General features: G+C 44.2%; 1 protein-coding gene across 1 annotated transcript in view; it reads left to right on the top strand.

Moving 5' to 3' along the window:
- Positions 1–24,091, top strand: part of LOC124715683 — a 153,115-nt gene that overhangs the window by 88,783 nt on the left and 40,241 nt on the right. Inside the window, exon 2 of the mRNA XM_047243114.1 lies at positions 10,099–10,302. Coding sequence (XP_047099070.1) covers positions 10,107–10,302 — 196 coding nt within the window. The 5' untranslated portion in view covers positions 10,099–10,106. The remainder of the gene's footprint in view (positions 1–10,098; positions 10,303–24,091) is intronic.

Here is a 24,091-nt window from a genome sequence, read left to right as displayed (position 1 = left end):
TTTAATAATGAATAGGAAAATAGGAATGCGGGTAAGCTACTACAAACAGCATAGTGAACGCATTATTTTGGCCAAGATAGATACGAAGCCCACACCTACTACAGTAGTACAAGTTTATATGCCAACTAGCTCTACAGATGACGAAGAAATTAAAGAAATGTATGATGAAATAAAAGAAATTATTCAGATAGTGAAGGGAGACGAAAATTTAATAGTCATGGGTGACTGGAATTCGAGTGTAGGAAAAGGGAGAGAAGGAAACGTAGTAGGTGAATATGGATTGGGGGTAAGACATGAAAGAGGAAGCCGCCTGATAGAATTTTGCACAGAGCACAACTTAATCGTAGTTAACACTTGGTTTAAGAATCATGATAGAAGGTTGTATACATGGAAGAACCCTGGAGATACTAAAAGGTATCAGATAGATTATACACTCCTGGAAATGGAAAAAAGAACACATTGACACCGGTGTGTCAGACCCACCATACTTGCTCCGGACACTGCGAGAGGGCTGTACAAGCAATGATCACACGCACGGCACAGCGGACACACCAGGAACCGCGGTGTTGGCCGTCGAATGGCGCTAGCTGCGCAGCATTTGTGCACCGCCGCCGTCAGTGTCAGCCAGTTTGCCGTGGCATACGGAGCTCCATCGCAGTCTTTAACACTAGTAGCATGCCGCGACAGCGTGGACGTGAACCGTATGTGCAGTTGACGGACTTTAAGCGAGGGCGTATAGTGAGCATGCGGGAGGCCGGGTGGACGTACCGCCGAATTGCTCAACACGTGGGGCGTGAGGTCTCCACAGTACATCGATGTTGTCGCCAGTGGTCGGCGGAAGGCGCACGTGCCCGTCGACCTGGGACCGGACCGCAGCGACGCACGGATGGACGCCAAGACCGTAGGATCCTACGCAGTGCCGTAGGGGACCGCACGCCACTTCCCAGCAAATTAGGGACACTGTTGCTCCTGGGGTATCGGCGAGGACCATTCGCAACCGTCTCCATGAAGCTGGGCTACGGTCCCGCACACCGTTAGGCCGTCTTCCGCTCACGCCCCAACATCGTGCAGCCCGCCTCCAGTGGTGTCGCGACAGGCGTGAATGGAGGGACGAATGGAGACGTGTCGTCTTCAGCGATGAGAGTCGCTTCTGCCTTGGTGCCAATGATGGCCGTATGCGTGTTTGGCGCCATGCAGGTGAGCGCCACAATCAGGACTGCATACGACCGAGGCACACAGGGCCAACACCCGGCATCATGGTGTGGGGAGCGATCTCCTACACTGGCCGTACACCACTGGTGATCGTCGAGGGGACACTGAATAGTGCACGGTACATCCAAACCGTCATCGAACCCATCGTTCTACCATTCCTAGACCGGCAAGGGAACTTGCTGTTCCAACAGGACAATGCACGTCCGCATGTATCCCGTGCCACCCAACGTGCTCTAGATGGTATAAGTCAACTACCCTGGCCAGCAAGATCTCCGGATCTGTCCCCCATTGAGCATGTTTGGGACTGGATGAAGCGTCGTCTCACGCGGTCTGCACGTCCAGCACGAACGCTGGTCCAACTGAGGCGCCAGGTGGAAATGGCATGGCAAGCCATTCCACAGGACTACATCCAGCATCTCTACGATCGTCTCCATGGGAGAATAGCAGCCTGCATTGCTGCGAAAGGTGGATATACACTGTACTAGTGCCGACATTGTGCATGCTCTGTTGCCTGTGTCTATGTGCCTGTGGTTCTGTCAGTGTGATCATGTGATGTATCTGACCCCAGGAATGTGTCAATAAAGTTTCCCCTTCCTGGGACAATGAATTCACGGTGTTCTTATTTCAATTTCCAGGAGTGTATAATGGTAAGACAGAGATTTAGGAACCAAGTTTTAAATTGTAAGACATTTCCAGGGGCAGATGTGGACTCTGACCACAATCTATTGGTTATGACCTGTAGATTAAAACTGAAGAAACTGCAAAAAGGTGGGAATTTAAGGAGAAGGGACCTGGATAAACTGAAAGAACCAGAGGTTGTACGGAGTTTCAGGGAGAGCATAAGGGAACAATTGAAAGGAATGGGGGAAAGAAATACAGTAGAAGAAGAATGGGTAGCTCTGAGGGATGAAGTAGTGAAGGCAGCAGAGGATCAAGTAGGTAAAAAGACGAGGGCTAGTAGAAATCTTTGGGTAACAGAAGAAATATTGAATTTAATTGATGAAAGGAGAGATTATGAAAATGCAGTAAGTGAAGCAGGCAAAAAGGAATACAAACGTCTCAAAAATGAGATCGACAGGAAGTGCAAAATGGCTAAGCATGGATGGCTAGAGGACAAATGTAAGGATGTAGAGGCTTATCTCACTAGGGGTAAGATAGATACTGCCTACAGGAAAATTAAAGAGACCTTTGGAGATAAGAGAACGACTTGTATGAATATCAAGAGCTCAGATGGAAACCCAGTTCTAAGCAAAGAAGGGAAAGCAGAAAGGTGGAAGGAGTATATAGAGGGTCTATACAAGGGCGATGTACTTGAGGACAATATTATGGAAATGGAAGAGGATGTAGATGAAGATGAAATAGGAGATATGATACTGCGTGAAGAGTTTGACAGAGCACTGAAGGACATGAGTCGAAACAAGGCCCCCGGAGTAGACAACATTCCATTGGAACTACTGACGGCCTTGGGAGAACCAGTCCTGACAAAACTCTACCATCTGGTGAGCAAGATGTATGAAACAGGCGAAATACCCTCCGACTTCAAGAAGAATATAATAATTCCAATCCCAAAGAAAGCAGGTGTTGACAGATGTGAAAATTACCGAACAATCAGTTTAATAAGCCACAGCTGCAAAGTACTAACACGAATTCTTTACAGACGAATGGAAAAACTAGTAGAAGCCGACCTCGGGGAAGATCAGTTTGGATTCCGTAGAAATACTGGAACACGTGAGGCAATACTGACCTTACGACTTATCTTAGAAGAAAGATTAAGGAAAGGCAAACCTACGTTTCTAGCATTTGTAGACTTAGAGAAAGCTTTTGACAATGTTGACTGGAATAATCTCTTTCAAATTCTAAAGGTGGCAGGGGTAAGATACAGGGAGCGAAAGGCTGTTTACAACTTGTACAGAAACCAGATGGCAGTTATAAGAGTTGAGGGACATGAAAGGGAAGCAGTGGTTGGGAAGGGAGTAAGACAGGGTTGTAACCTCTCCCCGATGTTATTCAATCTCTATATTGAGCAAGCAGTAAAGGAAACAAAAGAAAAATTTGGAGTAGGTGTTAAAATCCATGGAGAAGAAATAAAAACTTTGAGGTTTGCCGATGACATTGTAATTCTGTCAGCGACAGCAAAGGACTTGGAAGAGCAGTTGAACGGAATGGACAGTGTCTTGAAAGGAGGATATAAGATGAACATCAACAAAAGCAAAACGAGGATAATGGAATGTAGTCGAGTTAAGTCGGGTGATGCTGAGGGTATTAGATTAGGAAATGAGACACTTAAAGTAGTAAAGGAGTTTTGCTATTTAGGGAGTAAAATAACTGATGATGGTCGAAGTAGAGAGGATATAAAATGTAGACTGGCAATGGCAAGGAAAGCGTTTCTGAAGAAGAGAAATTTGTTAACATCGAGTATAGATTTGTCAGGAAGTTATTTCTGAAAGTATTTGTATGGAGTGTAGCCATGTATGGAAGTGAAACATGGACGGTAAATAGTTTGGACAAGAAGAGAATAGAAGCTTTCGAAATGTGGTGCTACAGAAGAATGCTGAAGATTAGATGGGTAGATCACATAACTAATGAGGAAGTATTGAATAGGATTGGGGAGAAGAGAAGTTTGTGGCACAACTTGACCAGAAGAAGGGATCGGTTGGTAGGACATGTTCTGAGGCATCAAGGGATCACCAATTTAGTATTGGAGGGCAACGTGGAGGGTAAAAATCATAGGGGGAGACCAAGAGATGAATACACTAAGCAGATTCAGAAGGATGTAGGTTGCAGTAGGTACTGGGAGATGATGAAGCTTGCACAGGATAGAGTAGCATGGAGAGCTGCATCAAACCAGTCTCAGGACTGAAGACCACAACAACAACAACATGTAACTTTCCGTATCAGATTTTTCATTCCTTACTCAGTGAGCACAGTACGAGATGTTGGAGTATGCTGGTTTGTTTGTGAACTAGCATTGAGATGAGGGGTTCAAAATTGGAAAATATGTACCGAAAGGAGTCTCCACATTCGGATTTGTCTTACAAACAAAGAAAAACTCCAGAAACCATTGGTTAGAGGTTCGGTTTTTTATTTAATTTTTGTTTTATTGCTGTTAAAATACTGCTGCAGTCTTTCATAAGTTTTAACTTACGTTTGCCTATTCAATAAATTCCTTTTTCTGAAGTATAGTCACACCAGTTGAAAAATGCTCTTGTTGTAGCATAGAAAAGGAGAATGTTCTTAAAAAAAAAAAAAAAAAAAAAGGTCTGACATAACAGTGGGGAATCCACTGCCTCAATTATCGTGTCGCCTTCCTCACCAAAAACACTGGCATGTGAACATATATGCGCTTTTTTAACACAAAACATTCTAAATCCTTTGCCCAGTCTCTCTGTGTAGAGAAGCCTTCATACTCAGCATCTCCCTCTCACTGCATTGTTTATATATGTCGCTCTCCCTCTCCTTTTTCTCCCACTGGCACTTTCTCCAGTCTGTCTCTCCTACTGACACTGTCTTCATTCCTTTCGCTGGCTCTTCCTTACCACATCTTCTTCTCTGTCTCTTTCACTGTCTCTCTGTCCCACTGGCATAATCTATGTTCCGCACTATTTTCTCTTCCACTACCACTGTCTCTTTCTTTCTTGCTTTTATTTTGCTGTCTTTCTCTTCATCCACCATCGTCTCCTCTCCACACATGTCCTTGGGAATGGATTGTCCGGATTTTTGACCACAACACTGGGCAATTTTAGTGCGTGGTTGAAGGGGATGGGGCAAAGTGGTCAAATTTTTTTCTTGTTAAAGGTCGTCTGTCTTTCTGTGTGGGTCAAGACCCGTTCCCACCGTTCAAATCTGTGTATGGTCTCCACTTATCTCTCTTTTTCATTTCCACTGCTGTCTCTTTTGCTCCCAATGCTACCTCCAACCATCTATCCCCTTCTCTTTTATTTCCACTATCTCTCACTGACCATCAATATCTCCACTCTCTATGGCTCGCACTGCTAATGCCTTCATCAATATCTCTCTTTATCTTTCACTGCTACATTCTCTCTCACACAGTCTTTCTCTGCCATTGGCACTCTCTCTTCTCTCTTCCACTGTCACTGTGTCTCTACTATTCTCTTTCATCACAAAAGGCAGAATGAGGAAAGAGGCAGCTGGTTACCCATTTTTCTGCCAGAGTCTTAAAGAGTAACATATTCGCATTATTGGGGCTCCAACAGGACCATTTTTCAGCTGGTTCCCATCTTTTCCCTGTTAGAGTAGGGCGTGCTGCTTATACACTACACTACTGGCCATTAAAGTTGCTACACCAGCAAGAAATGCAGATGATAAACGGGTATTCATTGGACAAATATATTATACTAGAACTGACATGTGATTACATTTTCACGCAATTTGGGTGCATAGATCCTGAGAAATCAGTACCCAGAACAACCACCTCTGGCCGTAATAACGGCCTTGATACGCCTGGGCATTGAGTCAAACAGAGCTTGGATGGCGTGTTCAGGTACAGCTGCCCATGCAGCTTCAACACGATACCACAGTTCATCAGGAGTAGTGACTGACGTATTGTGACGAGCCAGTTGCTCGGTCACCATTGACCAGACGTTTTCAGTTGGTGAGAGATTTGGAGAATATGCTGGCCAGGGCAGCAATCGAACAATTTCTGTATCCGGAAAGGACCGTACAGGACCTGCAACATGCGGACGTGCATTATCCTGCTGAAATGCAGGATTTCTCAGAGATCGAATGAAGGGTAGAGCCACGGGTCGTAACACATGTGAAATGTAACGTCCACGTTCAAAGTGCCGTCAATGCAAACAAGAGGTGACCGAGACGTGTAACCAATGGCACCCCATACCATTACGCCGGGTGATACGCCAGTATGACGATGACGAATACACGCTTCCAATGTGCGTTCACCGCGATGTCGCCAAACACGGATGCTATCATCATGATGCTGTAAACAACCGAAAAAATGACTTGTTGCCATTTGTGCACCCAGGTTCGTCGTTGAGTACACCATCGCAGCGTCAAGGGTAACCGCAGCCACGGTCTCCGAGCTGAGATAGTCCATGCTGCTGCAAACTTCGTCGAACTGTTCGTGCAGATGGTTGTTGTGTTGCAAACGTCCCCATCTGTTGACTCAGGGATCGAGACGTGGCTGCACGATCGGTTACAGCCATGCGGATAAGATGCCTGTCATCTCGACTGCTAGTGATACGAGGCCGTTGGGATCCAGCACGGCGTTCCGTATTACTCTCCTGAAACCACCGATTCCATATTCTGCTAACAGTAATTGGATCTCGACCAACGCGAGCAGCACTGTCGCGATATGATAAACCGCAATCGCGATAGGCTACAATCCGACCTTGGTCAAAGTCGGAAACGCGATTGTACGCATTTCTCCTCCTTACACGAGGCATCACAGCAACGTTTCACCAGGCAACGCCGGTCAACTGGTGTTTGTGTATGAGAAATCGGTTGGAAACTTTCCTCATGTCAGCACGTTGTAGGTGTCGCCACCGGCGCCAACCTTGACTGAATGCTCTGACAAGCTAATCATTTGCATATCACAGCATCTTCTTCGTGTCGGTTAAATTTCGCGTTTGTAGCACGTCATCTTCGTGGTGTAGCGATTTTAATGGCCAGTAGTGTATAAAACGAATTCTGTAGTTCAGTAAAGTTTTAACTTTTTATTTATACACTTCAACGCATTTACACATTTTGGAGCATAGGAGAGCCGTTCAATAAGTAACGCAACACGTTTATTTTTGAAAGCAGGTTGATTTTATTCAGGATTCCAGTACACTATATTATTCCCCACTCTTTTGGCTACAAAACTGTATTTCTCAACATACTGGGCGGGCCTGTATGCCCACATGGTACCATTCTACTCGTCGACGTCGGAGTCAACGTCTTGTTGCATCAATAACCTCCCCGCCATTCACGTATTGCATTCCCACGGAATGCGTCCTTCATTGGGTAAAATAGATGGAAGTCGGAAGGCGCGAGATCCGGATTGTACAGTGGATGAGGAAGAACAGTTAAGTTTTGTGAGCTCCTCTCGTGTGCGCAGACTTGTGTGAGGCCTTGCATCGTCATGGGGAAGGAAGTTCATTTGCATTTCTAAGGGGACGAACACGCAGAAGTCGTTTCTTCAGTTGTCTGAGGGTTGAACAATTCACTTCATTGTCGATTACTGCACCGTGAGGGAATACATCAAACAGAATAATCCTTTCTGAATCCCAGAAGATCATCGCCATGACTTTAAAGGCTCCGAGTGCGACTTTGAACTTTTTCCTCGGAAGGGAGCTAGTGTGGCGCCACTTTACGGATTGCCGTTTTGTTGCCGGTTCGAAGTGATGGACCCATGTTTCGTAGCCTGTGACGAATTTAGACAGTAAATTTTTGCGATCAGCCTCGTAACGCGCAAGCATTTCGGCGTAGATGGTCCTTCGTTTCTCTTTAGTGCGCAGTGGGCACACACCTTTGAGTACCCCAACTGGTGGATGAGTGTGTCAGCACTACCAACAGAAACGTCCAGTTGAGCAGAGAGTTGTTTGATTGTGATCCGTCGATTACTTCAAATGATAATGTTCGCACGTTCCAACACTGCAGGAGTCACAACCGTGTGCGGCCGGCCGGCCCGCGCGACTTTGTTGCAATGAATGAGACGCCTCGCCCAACGACTCGCCGTGCTTTTGTTCAATGTCAGGGGCACGAACGCACTCTGCAGGGTCTATGAATATGTGCTGTACTGTGGTTTTCCGACAAAAGAAACTCAGTTAAACGTCTCTGCTTGGAACGCACCTCCTTTAAACACTCCATTTTGAAGGTTACGTGTAGCGCCGCCACCTATCAGAGCTTCATGAGGATTTAGAGGCTGAAGCGAGAATACTCCACGATGTCCCACGACAAATTCTGCTTTTTTTTTTTTTTTTTTTTTCAACCAAAATTGGCCGAGCAAAGATATGTGTTGCATTTCTTATTGAACGCCCCTCGTCGTGTATACAACAAATAAGTACTACATAACGTGAACACAACATCGTCTCCAATCCAACGCAAGTTACTTTACACAAAAATGCACATTTTTAGGCTACATCTACTGTATACTAAAAATGCGGTGTTTGATTTACACCTACAAAGAATTGCTTGTGACAAAACAATTTTTGTAAGGTCTTTACCCCGCTAGATGGCTCTGTCGAATAATCTCCAAGTCAAGACAGACTGTATAGGCGTGAAATGCCCATTGTACAGAGACAGAGGGTCATAAAGTTTTATTGCTGAAAAAATGGCGACTAGAAACATAGTTTTGTGGCCTCAGAATCCTTGCGATTCAGTTTGGTCACTTGCCTCCCTCTTTGAGACCAACCAACCAACCTTGCGATGATCCCAGAACCCTTGCCGCGTTTTCACGTCAGTTGAAACTATGCATCAGACCGGGTATTACACGCATATTTTACGAGGGCAAGAGCGATAACTTTGAACTTGTGGAACTCCGTGACGGATAATGATATCCAAAAACGTTTCGACAATGCCTGAGAACATCATATTCAAAACATATGGAAAAACTTTTACTATTTGTCATGAATAGAAATTATAGAAGTTGCCATCCCCACAACTAGTAATTTTGGTACCCAAAAATCATTGTTTTTCGGATGTACCTCAATATCGGATAAAGATTTTAGAAAACAGAAAGCTGTGCTTCTAGATAAAGGTCTAAGCAACGTACAGTTAAAATTTGAGCCATTTCCTATGGTTATTTATGTTTCGAACTTCTGCGATAACACACGGTAAAAATTTCAACGATTTGGCATGAATACATATTGTAGAAGAGGTCATATTCACAGTCACGCGGCTCCAGACTGAAGTGCCTAGAACCGCGCGGCCACAACGGTCGGCCGTAATGTAAAAGAACCAAACGATTTCCTCAGTTTGCCTGGGCTGGAGAGTGTGTGTAATGTTTAAATTATGACTCTATACTGGAGGATAGCTACGATATTACTTTCCTTCCGATAGGTACACAAATGGTCGCTAGTCCAAGGACTATCTAAAACATTTGATCCCTTACCTCTGTGATCAATAGAACCCGAAATATGACCCTCTAAAAAACTGCGTTCTCGCCTGCAGCATTTTGGAACATATTGGTACTATTCACTATCGTGCAGGGATCGATTCTTCGATTTAAAGACCCTGAATATAAAGAATTAAATGTGAGAAATTATTTTAATTGCGTCAAATCGTTCTGGGTATGGTGCCACTTCTTAGAAATCAAAATTAAACGAGGTAAAAATCAACATTTGTTCCCTGCTGGTAATCTGATTTGCGTCGTAATATATTGATGCTGCGATGTTTATGTACTGTCACACTGTGATACTATTCTATTCCAGCAGATAAGCAGCTGATAATCCTTTTTAATATATGTACTGAGAGGCCAAACTTACAACTCATCATTTTCTTCCAAATTCTTGTCCGAAAAGGCGTCGGAAGGCCCAACGGTACCGACCGACCGCCGTGTCATCCTCAAATATATGTTCGTCACTGTATGCGGATATGGAGAGGCACGATGTCAGCACACAGCTCTCCCAGCCGTTGTCAGTTTTCGTGACCGGAGTTGCTACTTCTCAATCAGGTAGCTTCTCTATTGGCTTCACAAGGGCTGAGTGCATTCCGCTTGCCAACAACGGTCGGCGGACCCATACGGTCACCCGTCCAAGTGCTACCCAAACCCGAAGCGTGTAACGTCTGTGATCTGACGGGAAGCGGTAGTACCACTGCGGCAAGCCCGTTGGGGTTTTCTTCTGGCGTAAGTTGAAATGTAAATTATGTGATGTTTGATCGCTGTTGTAATTTATTATGGAGCAGCTCATGGGGAAATTCGTGTTTCAGCGATCAACATGAGCAACCAGAAGAAGCAGAAGCTGCGGCTTGTGACTTACATGTGCCCCAGCCACCCGGTGGAAATGTACGAGCTGATCATGACGTACCTGGAGCGCTACACTGGGCTGGAAGCCACTCTCCAGTATGAGTCCAGAAGAGCTGGCCCCCTCCCGGGAAGAGTTGACCCCTTCACAGACGACACGGTCGACATAGGTAAGTACCACCTGCTGCCTGCTGCCCTGTTTTTGTGTTCGAGGAATAGCTCCACCGCAGCCATGACGTACAACTAAACTACTGGGGACTGTCACAGAAGAATGTACGAGGCTGGGAACTTAAATAGTGGCAACTGTGTATTCACAACCGTTACAAAAGATTTACATGTTTACACCTGTTAACTGTCCTTCAAAGTAGTCACCAGCGTTGTGTAGAATCCGTTGCCAGTGATCTGGAGAGACCGAATAGAGCAGCTGCAGGCGCCCGCGCGTTGTCGTGCAAAATGATAGGTGAGTTGCGCAGAAAGTGTCGCCGCTTCTTTCGCATAGCTGGCCGCAGGTGATGCTCCAAAAACGAACAGTAATAGTGCGCATTGACCGTCTGCAGCGGAGGAGCGTAATGCGTTAGGATAACACCATCACAGTCGTACACGAGAATCGCCGTAACGTTAGACCGCTCCATTCGCACCATCAACAGAATAGGCTCTGCTGACGGTATACTACGCCTTCCACATCGCTGGCAACGGATCCTACACAATGGTGGTGACTACTTTGAAGGACAGCAACAGGTGCAAACATGTGACTGTTTTGTATAGGTTGTGAGTAAATAGTTGCCACTATTTAAGTTCCAATCCTCTTATTCAATGTGTGCACGTATTTCTCTCGGATTGTACGCCTGCAGTCAGCAAGCTACCTTACAGAGTGTGGCGGAAGATACTAAAGGTACCACAACATCCCATCCCCACCCCCTCCCCACCAACAACCCACCGCCCCCCGACCTTCCCTGTTCCATTCGCGAATGGTGCTTAGGGGGAATAGAATGGTTGTCGGTAAACCACCATATTAGATTTAACTTCTCGGATTTTCTCGTTGCGGTCATTTCGCGAGATTTGGGGAGGGAGGAAGTAATGTCTGTAGTAATAACATGCACTTTCCAACACAGAATGGAAAAACTTAATAGAACTTGTTTGTAAGTGAGAATGAAAAATCAATTCTAAGGAGACTAAAGTAACATAAATTCAGCACTTTGATAAGAAAGTTATAGAAATTAATAATTATGTCATAAAAGACAAAGTTTTTGTATTTAGGGCTATTGAAGACCACAACTGTATTGACAAACAAAGAAGTGAAGATTAAAAATTGATTGGGAACCTTTTGTAAAACTAAATAGATTTCGAACGTAAGCTTCCAGTGTATCTCAAACTAAAAGTTTAACTGTTTTGAATTATGTCACTGATACGTGGCCCTTTAAAACAAAAAAATTCAAAAAAACTGACTGTTGCTCACTGATCATGAGGAGGTACTTACTGGGAATAATTAGGAGAGACAGAAAATAAACAAATGGATCAGGTACCAAATGGGAGGAAAGACATAATAATGATTTTAATGAAAAGGAAATGGAAGCGTGCAGCACACGTAGCCAGGTAATAATGGCGTGTGACTAGGGCCTCCCGTCGGGTAGACCGTTCGTTTGGTGCAAGTCTTTCGATTTGACGCCACTTCGGCGACTTGCGCGTCGATGGGGATGAAATGAGGATGATTTGGACAACGCAACACCCAGTCCCTGAGAGGAGAAAATCTCCAGCCCAGCCGGGAATCGAACCCGGGCCCTTAGGATTGACATTCTGTCGCGCTGTCCACTTTTTTTTCACTTTTGTTCGTTGCATCAGCTCGGGGCGGACGTCGTAAGACATCCGTTTAATTCGTTGTTGATCTATTAACTCAGTTTTTTTTTTTATTACAGAGGGCAGCTAACCCTCTGACCGAACACGCTGAGCTACCGTGCCGGCATCACTCAGCTACCGGGGGCCAGGTGAATACATGGTAGATGGACTGAGGAAGTTCTTTGTTGGGAATAGTGACAGACAGAGACGTCACAGTGACTTAATTGAAGCTGGATGAATGGCATTAGGAAACATGAAGGGTCAACGTAGCTGAGAACTGTAATGCATGGAAAATTCAACAGGCATTTGCAACAGAAGATGACATACATGGCGATGATAATGATGACGTGCAAAGATAAGTCAAATTATCCGTCCTCAGGAAACAGAGAATAACAATTGCAATATGGACATTACCTGTGACAACTAGTTGTGTAGTTCTTTGCCTCGACACAGAAATATCTGTGATAACAATTTTTTTTGTCTATGTTTTGGACAACGAAGTAAGTCAAGCGAAATAGTTTTGATTATGTAAGTTTTTAAAACAGTCATTTTACATGTGATTCATTCGTTGACAGTGGAAGCACTGACAAGTTTGAAGTACGAGGGTGGTTTGAAAAGTTTCTACGAATCATCACGAGAGGTCAACGCTAGCAAACGAGTTGTTCACGTGATATTCATTGGACTGTTGCCTGTAAACACGTGCTATGTCAGTGCTCTTGGAAGAGAGCTGTGACGGTGACGTGGCTCTGTTGTTCCCGCGTAGTGATTTGCGAAGATTGAAAAAATCGAGATTCGAGCAGTGATTGAGTACTTCGTAAAGAAAGGTATGAAAGCAAAGGACATTCATGCCAATTTAAAGAATACGCTGGGGGACTATGTTCCTTCATATTCAACTGTTGCCAAGTGGACAAATGAATTCAAATTTGGTCGGGAGAGCTTAGATGATGATCCTCACAGTGGTCGGCCAAGATGTGTCACTTCTCCAGAAATCATTGCAAAAGTGCGCAAAATGGTCATGGAGGATCGCCGATTGAAAGTGCGTGAAATTGCTCACGCTTGCCAGACATCATCTGAAAGGGTATATCACATTTTAACTGAAGAATTAGAAATGAAAAAAATTGTCTACAAGATGGGTGCCGCGACTCTTGACGCACCCCCGCACACACGTGCCGTCGAATGGCAAAATTGCACGAACTAAGGTATGAATTGTTGCCACACCTATCTTATTCACCTGATATGGCTTCGTCAGATTTCCATCTCTTCCCAAAACTGAACATTTTTCTTGGTGGACGAAGATTCACTTCAAACGAAGAATTGATGGCCGAAGTTGACAACTATTTTGCAGGCCTGGAGGAAACTCATTTTCGAGATGGGATCAAGGCACTGGAACATCGTTGGACCAAGTGCATTAACCTACAAGGAGACTACATCGTTAAATAAAGAAAGTTGCAGTCATGTAAATACCTTTTTTTCTATTCCGTTCCGAAAACTTTGAAATGTCGTTATCGTTTCCATATATCAATAAATGATGGTTTCCACAAGACTATTCACAGCAAACACAAACATAGCCAAAGCCTTGCAGACAAACAAAAATTACACGAAACGAAATGTAGTGTGAGGAGGGCTATGCGAGAGGCGTTCAATGAATTCAAAAGTAAATTTCTATGTACTGACTTGGCAGAAAATCCTAAGATATTTTGGTCTTATGTCAAAGCGGTAGGTGGATCAAAACAAAATGTCCAGACACTCTGTGACCAAAATGGTACTGAAACAGAGGATGACACACTAAAGACCGAAATACTAAATGTCTTTTTCCAAAGCTGTTTCACAGAAGAAGACTGCACTGTAGTTCCTTCTCTAGATTGTCGCACAGATGACAAAATGGTAGATATGGAAATATACGACAGAGGGGTAGAAAAACAATTAAAATTGCTCAAAAGAGGAAAGGTCGCTGGACCTGATGGGATACCAGTTCGATTTTACACAGAGAACGCGAAGGAACTTGCCCCCCTTCTTGCAGCGGTGTACCATATGTCTCTACAAGAGCGTAGCGTTCCAAAAAATTGGAAAAGGGCAGAGATTATCCCCGTTTTTAAGAAGGGACGTCGAACAGATATGCATAACTATAGACCTATATCTCTAACGTCGATCAGTTGTAGAATTTTGGAACACGTATTGTGTTCGAGTATAATGACTTTTCTGGAGACTAGAAATCTACTCTGTAGGAATCAGCATGGGTTTCGAAAAAGACGATCATTTGAAACCCAGCTCGCGCTATTCGTCCACGAGAATCAGAGGGCCATAGACACAGGTTCCCAGGTAGATGCCGTGTTTCTTAACTTCCGCAAAGCGTTTGACACAGTTCCCCACAGTCGTTTACTGAACAAAGTAAGAGCATATGGACTATCAGAACAATTGTGTGATTGAATTGAAGAGTTCCTAGATAACAGAACGCAGCATGTCATTCTCAATGGAGAGAAGTCTTCTGAAGTAAGAGTGATTTCAGGTGTGCCGCAGGGGAGTGTCGTAGGACCGTTGCTATTCACTATATATATATATATATATATATATATATATATATATATATATATATATATATATATATAAATTACCTTGTGGATAACATCGGAAGTTCACTACGGCATTTTGCGGATGATGCTGTAGTACACTACTGGCCATTAAAATTGCTACACCACGAAGATGACGTGCTACAGACGTGAAATTTAACTGACAGGAAGAAGATTCTGTGATACGCAAATGATTAGCTTTTCAGAGCATTCACACAAGGTTGGCACCGGTGGCGACACCTACAACGTGCTGACATGAGGAAATTTCCAACTGATTTCTCATACACAAACAGCAGTTGACCGGCGTTGCCTGGTGAAACGTTGTTGTGTTGCCTCGTGTAAGGAGGAGAAATGCGTACCATCTCGTTTCCGACTTTGATAAAGGTCGAATTGTAGCCTATCACGATTGCGGTTTATCGTATCGCGACGTTGCTGCTCGCGTTGGTCGAGATCCAATGACTGTTAGCGGAATATGGAATCGATGGGTTCAGGAGGGTAATACGGAACGCCGTGCTGGATCCCAACGGCCTCGTATCACTAGCAGTCGAGATGCCTGTCATCTTATCCACATGGCTGTAAAGGATTGTGCAGCCACGTCTCGATCCCTGAATAAACAGATGGGGACGTTTGCAAGACAACAACCATCTGCACGAAGAGTTCGACGACGTTTGCAGTAGATGGACTATCAGCTCGGAGCCCATGGCTGCAGTTACCCTTGACGATGCATCACAGACAGGAGCGCCTGCAATGGTGTACTCAACGACGAACCTGGCAAAACGTCATTTTCTCGGATGAATCCGCGTTCTGTTTACAGCATCATGTTGGTCACATCCATGTTTGGCGACATCGCAGTGAACGCACATTGGAAGCGTGTATTCGTCATCGCCATACTGACGTATCACCCGGCGTGATGGTATGGAGTGCCATTGGTTACACGTCTCCATCACCTCTTGTTGGCATTGATGGCACTTTGAGCAGTGGACGTTACATTTCACATGTTACAACCCGTGGCTCTACCCTTCATTCGACCCCTGCGAAACCCTACATTTCAGCAGGATAATGCACGACCGCATGTTGCAGTCCTGTACGGGCCTTTCTGGATACAGAAAATGTTCGACTGCTGACCTGGCCAGCACATTCTCCAGATCTCTCACCAATTGAAAAAGTCTGGCCAATGGTGGCCGAGCAACTGGCTCGTCACAATACGTCAGTCACTACTCTTGATGAACTGTGGTATCATGTTGAAGCTGCATTGGCAGCTGTACCTGTACACGCCATCCAAGCTCTGTTTGACTCAATGCCCAGGCGTATCAAGGCCGTTGTTACAGCCAGAGGTGGTTGTTCTGGGTACTGATTTCTCAGGATCTATGCACCCAAACTGCGTGAAAATGTAATCACATGTCAGTTCTAGTATAATATATTTGTCCAATGAATACCCGTTTATCATCTGTATTTCTTCTCGGTGTAGCAATTTTAACGGCCAGTAGTGTACATCGAGAGGTTGTGACGATGGAAAATTGTACTGAAATGCAGGAGGATGTGCAACAAATTGACGCATGGTGCAGGGAAGGCAATTGAATCTCAATGTAGACAAGTGTAATGTGCTGCAAATACATAGAAAGAAAGATCCTTTATCATTTAGCTACAATATAGCAGGTCAACAACTGGAAGCAGTTAATTCCATAAATTATCTGGGAGTAGGCATTAGGAGTGATTTAAAATGGAATGACCATATAAAATTAATCGTCAGTAAAGCAGATGCAAGACTGAGATTCATTGGAAGAATCCTAAAGAATTGCAGTCCAAAAACAAAGGAAGTAGGTTACAGTACACTTGTTTGCCCACTGCTTGAATACTGCTCACCATTGTGGGATCCGTACCAGATAGGGTTGATAGAAGAGATAGAGAAGATCCAACGGAGAGCAGCGCACTTCATTACAGGATCATTTAGTAATTACAAAAGCATTATGGAGATTATAGATAAACTCCAGTGGAAGACTCTGCAAGAGAGACGCTCAGTAGCTCGGTACGGGCTTCTGTTGAAGTTTCGAGAGCATACCTTCACCTAGGAGTCAAGCAGTATATTGCCCCCTCCTACGTACATCTCGCAGAGAGACCATGAGGATAAAATCAGAGAGATTAGAGCTCACACAGAGGCATACCGACAACTTTCTTTCCACGAACAATACGAGACTGGAATAGAAGGGAGAACTTATAGAGGTACTCAAGGTACCCTCAGCCACACACCGTCAGGTGGCTTGCGGAGTAAGGATGTAGATGCAGATACAATTCTTTATGCAAAACTGCTATGCCAGAATACTTTAGCGTAATACAGGAAGATTTGCGGAAGACTGGTGATTGGTAGAGGCTGTCAGGTGAGCCTGAATGTAAATAATGTAACACATTTGTGCTTAAACAGCTGAACAGACTCTTTGCATGTGCAACTGGTGATAAACCACTGTAAACAGTAACAATCATAAGATTCCTGGGAGTAACCGCCTGGAGTAACCTAAATTAGAATGACTATATAAATCAAATTGTAGGAAAAGCAGAGTCCATGCTGGGAGACATTTATCCACGAAACAAGTCTTTTACAAAACACTTGTAAGATCGGGTTCTGGAAACAGTAGTTGGACCAGAAGTACCCATCGGCACTCACCATAAGATAGCTTATGAAGTATAGCTGCAGATGTAGATCATTACACGTACCTTCCTAGTATGTAGGTCGGTGCTCACCGTCTGAAATTGTTGACAGTTCTTTCGAATGGGTTCTTTCTTTATAACACTTACACTCACGAGAAATTGACTTTGAGACATCTTCCAAGTCATGTCCTGGACGAGTTGCACTGTGGCTCCCAGAAGGCATCAAAAGCTTGGGAGGTGCTCAACTCCATCCCACAGATGAAGACTGGTTGGAGCTGGGTACAAGGCATGCATGTCTCTCGAAGAAATCCCAGATATGCTCAGTTAAGGTCTACTACACCTACACGTATATTCCACTAGACACTGTACAGTATGCAGCACAATGTAACGAGTATATTGATTTTCTGCTCTGCTCTATTAGCGTATTAAGTAAGGAAAAAATTACCATACGATCTGTGTGTCTCTGTACATGCCCATATTTTTCCCCAAACATTTATCCCGTCCATTAAGGGTTCTGCTTTTTCAGAACTTAGAAAATTTTATTCCATTAATTTGAATCTGTGCCTGGATGGCCTCTCTGACACCTCAGTTATCAAGGTAACCTAAGGGAGGGAAGTCATATGCAGTATCTGTCTGTGAATCGCATAAACTTTGTTCTGTGTGAAATCGTATTTTAAATGTTTGCTTATCGTATTCTTTGACATGAAAACTGGTGGTCATTCCAGCATTTCCCTAAAGGAGCATGAAAAACTGTCTAAAACCAGTAGTTCAGAGTAGGGGTGGGGAAAAAACCAACCTGTTAAAACCAGTAACTTAGTTCCGAATAACCAATATTTTTCGGCATATGTTTCGAATCGGTTATAACAGGTGTTTTTTCTTATTTTTTACTCATAACCGAGTAAAAAGACTGAAATACCTATCAGCCATAGCAGCAGTGTTAAAATTATTCGTTTTTAATATTTTTTAAAAAAGGATTAATGTTTATTTGTAAAATTTACTATGGTTTGGAAGATTGCATTATTACAGAAAATGGGAAAAGTGATAAGTGCTATTTCAAGTATAATACTAACAGAAACGAGCAACAACCACAAGGCATATTACTGAGACAATAATATCTTCATTGCCGGTGTTGTGGCTGAAGGACACATATAAGTGTGATGTGCAGCAAGACTTGCCCCACTTGATCTGTACAGAAATTTCTCACTGTTGTTGCCGGACATCGGTTGTACTGCTGAATGGCACCAGCCCTATTCTGGAGATATTTTTCACATTATAATAGCATAGATTTCTGGTAGTGACATGTAGTGCATCAACAGTGATGATTAGTTAACAAATTGAAATAAACAATGAATCTAGCTCTCACAGTGCCCCCCCCCCCCTCCAAATCTGTCCTCATCTTCACATGTGAATCTATATTCATCATTCTCCTCCATTTTGCATAGGTACAGTTCATGATGACAGATAATGCATAGGCTAGTAAAACAGTCAACTTACAAATATAATGCACAGTATGAGTCAAAAGGAATTTACTACTTTGGAATGATATAGAAATTTATTGAGATAACTTATAGAATCAGTGGATGTGCTGTTTCATAGTAAAAAACCTCAAGTTTAAATCACCTAGTACATCAGTAGTCCATCCTGCCACCAAGAGCGCCAGCATAGTGAACAGTTAAAATGGCTGCTTCCATGGTGTGGACCCTGTTTGCTGTTTGTTTTGGTTTCGTGAAACGAACTCTGCACTAACTTTTCTGCATAAATTTTGCGCCAAATATGCTAAAGAGCCTCCAAGCAGGTCTACAATTTATTCCTGATACAAAAACTTGGTTGAGATGGGCCATTCACTGTGGCATGATAAATCACCAGGTACTTGTCTCTTTCTTCCTCATGGAGAAAACTATCATTGGTATTGTGTGTCTGGATACGTTCGAAAAATTTTAATTCTGCTGATCGATGAAGATGACAGAGATGGGATGGTTTACTACCAGCAAGACGATCCACCACCACATTTCCTCGCGGAAGTTCGAGGTTTCCTCGATAATCAGTTCTCAGGTTGGTGGATTGCCTATGAAGGGCCAATTGCGTGGCCAACTCACTCCCTGGACTTGACATCATTGGTATTCTTTCTCTTGGGTTTCATTAGAGACGGTGTGTAAGTTTCTCCCCTACCAAACAATTTAGCCAACCTGAAAAATCAAATCTACAGTGCCATTGAACAAGTTCCACCTGATTTGTTGTAATGAGTGTGGGAAGAAATTGATTACTGGTGGGATGTTTGCCAGATAACAAATGGTAGTCGCATCGAATCAAAATGACACTTGACACTTTTATGTGAAACTTTGGGTAGTTTGCTACAAAATGAGTTTTTTAACGATTCTGTAAGTTATCTAAACAAATTTCTACTATCATTCCAAAGTTGTAGAGTCCTTTTTGATCAACCTGTACATGGGTGGATAAAAATTGTACTCACCGAGTGGTGGCAGGAGAAAACACATATAAAAGTTAAGAAAATGTCAAGCTTTCAGAGTCATTGGTTCCTCCTACTGGCAGAGGGCTTGAAGGGGAAGGAAGAGGGATGAAGGAAAAGGACTGGCAAGGTTTAGGAAATGGGGAGGGTTATGGAAAAGTTGCCCAGAACCTTGGGTCAGATGAGACACAATGACGGCATGAGAAAGAAAGACAACTTACAAAGTATCAAAGTATATAGTTAAATAGGTAACGCCGTGCAACAGTGAAAACGTAAAATGTATGAAACCAATTAAATTTTATCAGTTCCAGTACACTGACAATGAATGTCAGAAAGAAAATTGAATTTTGGTTTGTTATTTATGAGGTTTTCATCAATAAAGAAAAATAGAAGAAATGTATTGTCACTGTATGTATAATTGTCACATATCAGAAGAATGAACAGTATAAAAATATTATTCAAAGTGCAGGTCATACATGTTCAATACTTTATTGTACTTCAGTTAGTACTGAAGGGGTAGTAATTGTAATTTGTCCTGAAGTTTTGCTGTAAAGTGATTTTTATATAACTCATGAAAACTGTTGTGAAGAAACTGAATCATAAAGCCAAGGTTTATACGTACTTGAGGGGAAAATGTCCACGATTGAGTGAATCAAAAGTCAAAGAGGGTTTCTGTGTTTGCGTACAGATTTGAGAGCTTTTGAGAGACAAGTAATTTGATGAAATGTTACATGGCAGTGAGAAGGCTGCATGTGAAAATTTTGAAAATGTTTCTTTTGATTTCTTGAGAAATAAGAGAGCACAAAGTATAAGGAGCATGCAGGTGAATTCTTGTTATGCAGCATGGGTGTAACATGTCTCTGAAAGCGAGCCATACTTTGAGGATGTTGTGGGCATGAGCAAGAGGTATGCAGGGAGTGGCCTCCTGCTTCTTTGGTTGCCTGCTAATGACTGTTGTTATGCATATTCCAGATGTAACTTTTAAATGATAATGATTTAAATGATAAGCAGACGATTTATATTTTTATAAGAAGTTCTTAAAAATGTCAGGTTAGAACACTGATGATGATAGAATTGTTTGTAGTAATAAATACTAGGTACTCCAGAGGTGCCTACCATTAGTCTTAATGGTAAAAACCGAAAATTCTCCATTTCCCTGTGGCTTGATTTAGGAATTTTGAGAGGTGATGTTTACTGAATTTCATGAATGCAAGTGTTTCATATCATTTGAATGAGTCTTCACCTCAAGGATTCACAATTATTGACAAATTTCCTATTTTAAACATTTCTGGGGCATATTGCTACTTAAATAAGTACAAAGCTGAGAGGTAACAAAAGTCGTGGGATAGCAATATTCACATATACAGATGACAGTGGTATCGTGTACACAAAATATAAAATGGCAGTGCATTGGCGGAGCTGTCATTTGTACTCAGGTGATTCATGTGAAAAGGTTTCCGATGTGATTGTAGCCACACGACAGGAATTAACAGACTTCAAAAATACATGAAATACACTCCTGGAAATTGAAATAAGAACACCGTGAATTCATTGTCCCAGGAAGGGGAAACTTTATTGACACATTCCTGGGGTCAGATACATCACATGATCACACTGACAGAACCACAGGCACATAGACACAGGCAACAGAGCATGCACAATGTCAGCACTAGTACAGTGTATATCCACCTTTCGCAGCAATGCAGGCTGCTATTCTCCCATGGAGACGATCGTAGAGATGCTGGATGTAGTCCTGTGGAACGGCTTGCCATGCCATTTCCACCTGGTGCCTCAGTTGGACCAGCGTTCGTGCTGGACGTGCAGACCGCGTGAGACGACGCTTCATCCAGTCCCAAACGTGCTCAATGTGGGACAGGTCCAGAGATCTTGCTGGCCAGGGTAGTTGACTTACACCTTCTAGAGCACGTTGGGTGGCACGGGATACATGCGGACGTGCATTGTCCTGTTGGAACAGCAAGTTCCCTTGCCGGTCTAGGAATGGTAGAACGATGGGTTCGATGACGGTTTGGATGTACCGTGCACTATTCAGTGTCCCCTTGACGATCACCAGCGGTGTACGGCCAGTGTATGAGATCGCTCCCCACACCATGATGCCGGGTGTTGGCCCTGTGTGCCTCGGTCGTATGCAGTCCTGATTGTGGCGCTCACCTGCACGGCGCCAAACACGCATAAGACCATCATTGGCACCAAGGCAGAAGCGACTCTCATCACTGAAGACGACACGTCTCCATTCGTCCCTCCATTCACGCCTGTCACGACACCACTGGAGGCGGGCTGCACGATGTTGGGGCGTGAGTGGAAGACGGCCTAACGGTGTGCGGGACCGTAGCCCAGCTTCATGGAGACGGTTGCGAATGGTCCTCGCCGATACCCCAGGAGCAACAGTGTCCCTAATTTGCTGGGAAGTGGCGGTGCGGTCCCCTACGGCACTGCGTAGGATCCTACGGTCTTGGCGTGCATCCGTGCGTCGCTGCGGTCCGGTCCCAGGTTGACGGGTACGTGCACCTTCCGCCGACCACTGGCGACAACATCGATGTACTGTGGAGACCTGACGCCCCACGTGTTGAGCAATTCGGCGGTACGTCCACCTGGCCTCCCGCATGCCCACTATACGCCCTCGCTCAAAGTCTGTCAACTGCACATACGGTTCACGTCCACGCTGTCGCGGCATGCTACCAATGTTAAAGACTGCAATGGAGCTCCGTATGCCACGGCAAACTGGCTGACACTGATGGCGGCGGTGCACAAATGCTGCGCAACTAGCGCCATTCGACGGCCAACACCGCGGTTCCTGGTGTGTTCGCTGTGCCGTGCGTGTGATCATTGCTTGTACAGCCCTCTCGCAGTGTCCGGAGCAAGTATGGTGGGTCTGACACACTGGTGTCAATGTGTTCTTTTTTCCATTTCCAGGAGTGTAACTGCAGAAACCAATGTGGGATACACAACAAATGTACCCGTTAGGGAAGTGCAGCAAAATTTGTCATTAATGGACTCGCATTCGAGAGGACGATGGTTCAAACCAGCGTCCAGCCTTCCTGTTTTAGGCCTTCCATGATTTCCCTAAATCGGTTAAGGCAAATGAAGGGATAGTTCCTGCGAAAGAGCTCAGCCACTTTGTATTTCCGTCCTTCCCTAATCCGAGCTTGTGCTCTGTGTCTAATGACCTTGTTGTCAATAGAACATTAAACACTAATCTCCTGCAAACTAATAGGCTCAGGCAGCAGATGGCCCACATGGGTGTCTTTATTAACAGCACGACATCATGTGCAGCACCTCTCCTGGGCCCATGACCATATTGATGACTGGAAAATCATGGCCTGATTAGATGAGTCACGATTTCAGTTGGTAAAAGCTATTGCTAGGGTTCAAGTGTGTCGCAGACCATATCAAGCTATAGACCCAAGTTGTCAACAAGGCACTGTACAAGCTGGTGGTAGCTCCATAATGGTGTGTGCTGTGTTTACATGGAATCAACTGGGTCCTCTGGTCCAATTGAACTGATCATTGACTAAAGATGTTTGGAGACTATTTGCAACCATTCATGGCCTTCATTTTCCGAAACAACAATGGAATTTTTATGGATGACAGTGCACCATGTCACTGGGCCACAGTTGTTTGCAGCTGGTTTGAAAAACATTCAGGACAATTTGAGTGCCTCCCAGGGGCTCATGGTCCTTTCGTGAGTATGTGCGTGGAGAGCATGGGGCCCTGAGTTATTGCAGCCTTCCTTCTTTCCAGGGCTGCATTTCCTTGCCCTTCCCCTCCTTTCCTTTCCTTTCCTTGCTCCTTCCCCTTTGCCCTTCCTCTTCCTCTCTTGGTGTCCATGTTTAAGTTGGCCCCACTATGCTCCTGGTTATGTTGACTTTGCAATTTGGTTTTGTTGCATAATAATCTCATCCTTTTGGCATTCTCTGGTCCCCCTCTGGGGTTTGACCTCCATTACTAAATTTCTCTTCCGTAGCATGAGCCATCTGGGGAAGAGCACCTTACCTAGCGTCTCCAACATTTGCCCTTCTAGTTCATTCCACCTTTTCCTTCGTGTCATTGTCTGATGCTAGGGTGCATAGCCAGCATGGTAGCCAGCCCGTGTGGTGGGTTCGCTGTGTACCCTTTTGGTTGAGCCCCCTGAAAACACTGGGATCACACTTATGATACCTGAGCTGTGACCTTCTCATGTAAGACTTGGAGTGGTTGCTTGTCGTCCTGGAGCATTGGAACTCCCGGCAATGGCCTGCCCCTTCAGCCTTCCCTTTCATGGCTACCCCTTGGTTGGAGGGTCAAGCTCGTCAGCTAGGTGCGAAACCTTTCTCCCGCTATCTGGTTTGCACCAGGACTGACGGGGATACTTTCAACAATCCCAAACCTTTAATTTTTGTGGAAGACATTGAAGACAAGTTTGGAGAAGTGGACTCTCTGAGCAAGATGCGA

Source organism: Schistocerca piceifrons, chromosome 1, assembly GCF_021461385.2.
Source record: "Schistocerca piceifrons isolate TAMUIC-IGC-003096 chromosome 1, iqSchPice1.1, whole genome shotgun sequence".
Taxonomy (NCBI): Eukaryota; Metazoa; Arthropoda; class Insecta; order Orthoptera; family Acrididae; genus Schistocerca; species Schistocerca piceifrons.
The sequence above is the reverse complement of the archived record's forward strand: the minus strand, read 5'-3'. Positions and strand labels throughout refer to the sequence as shown.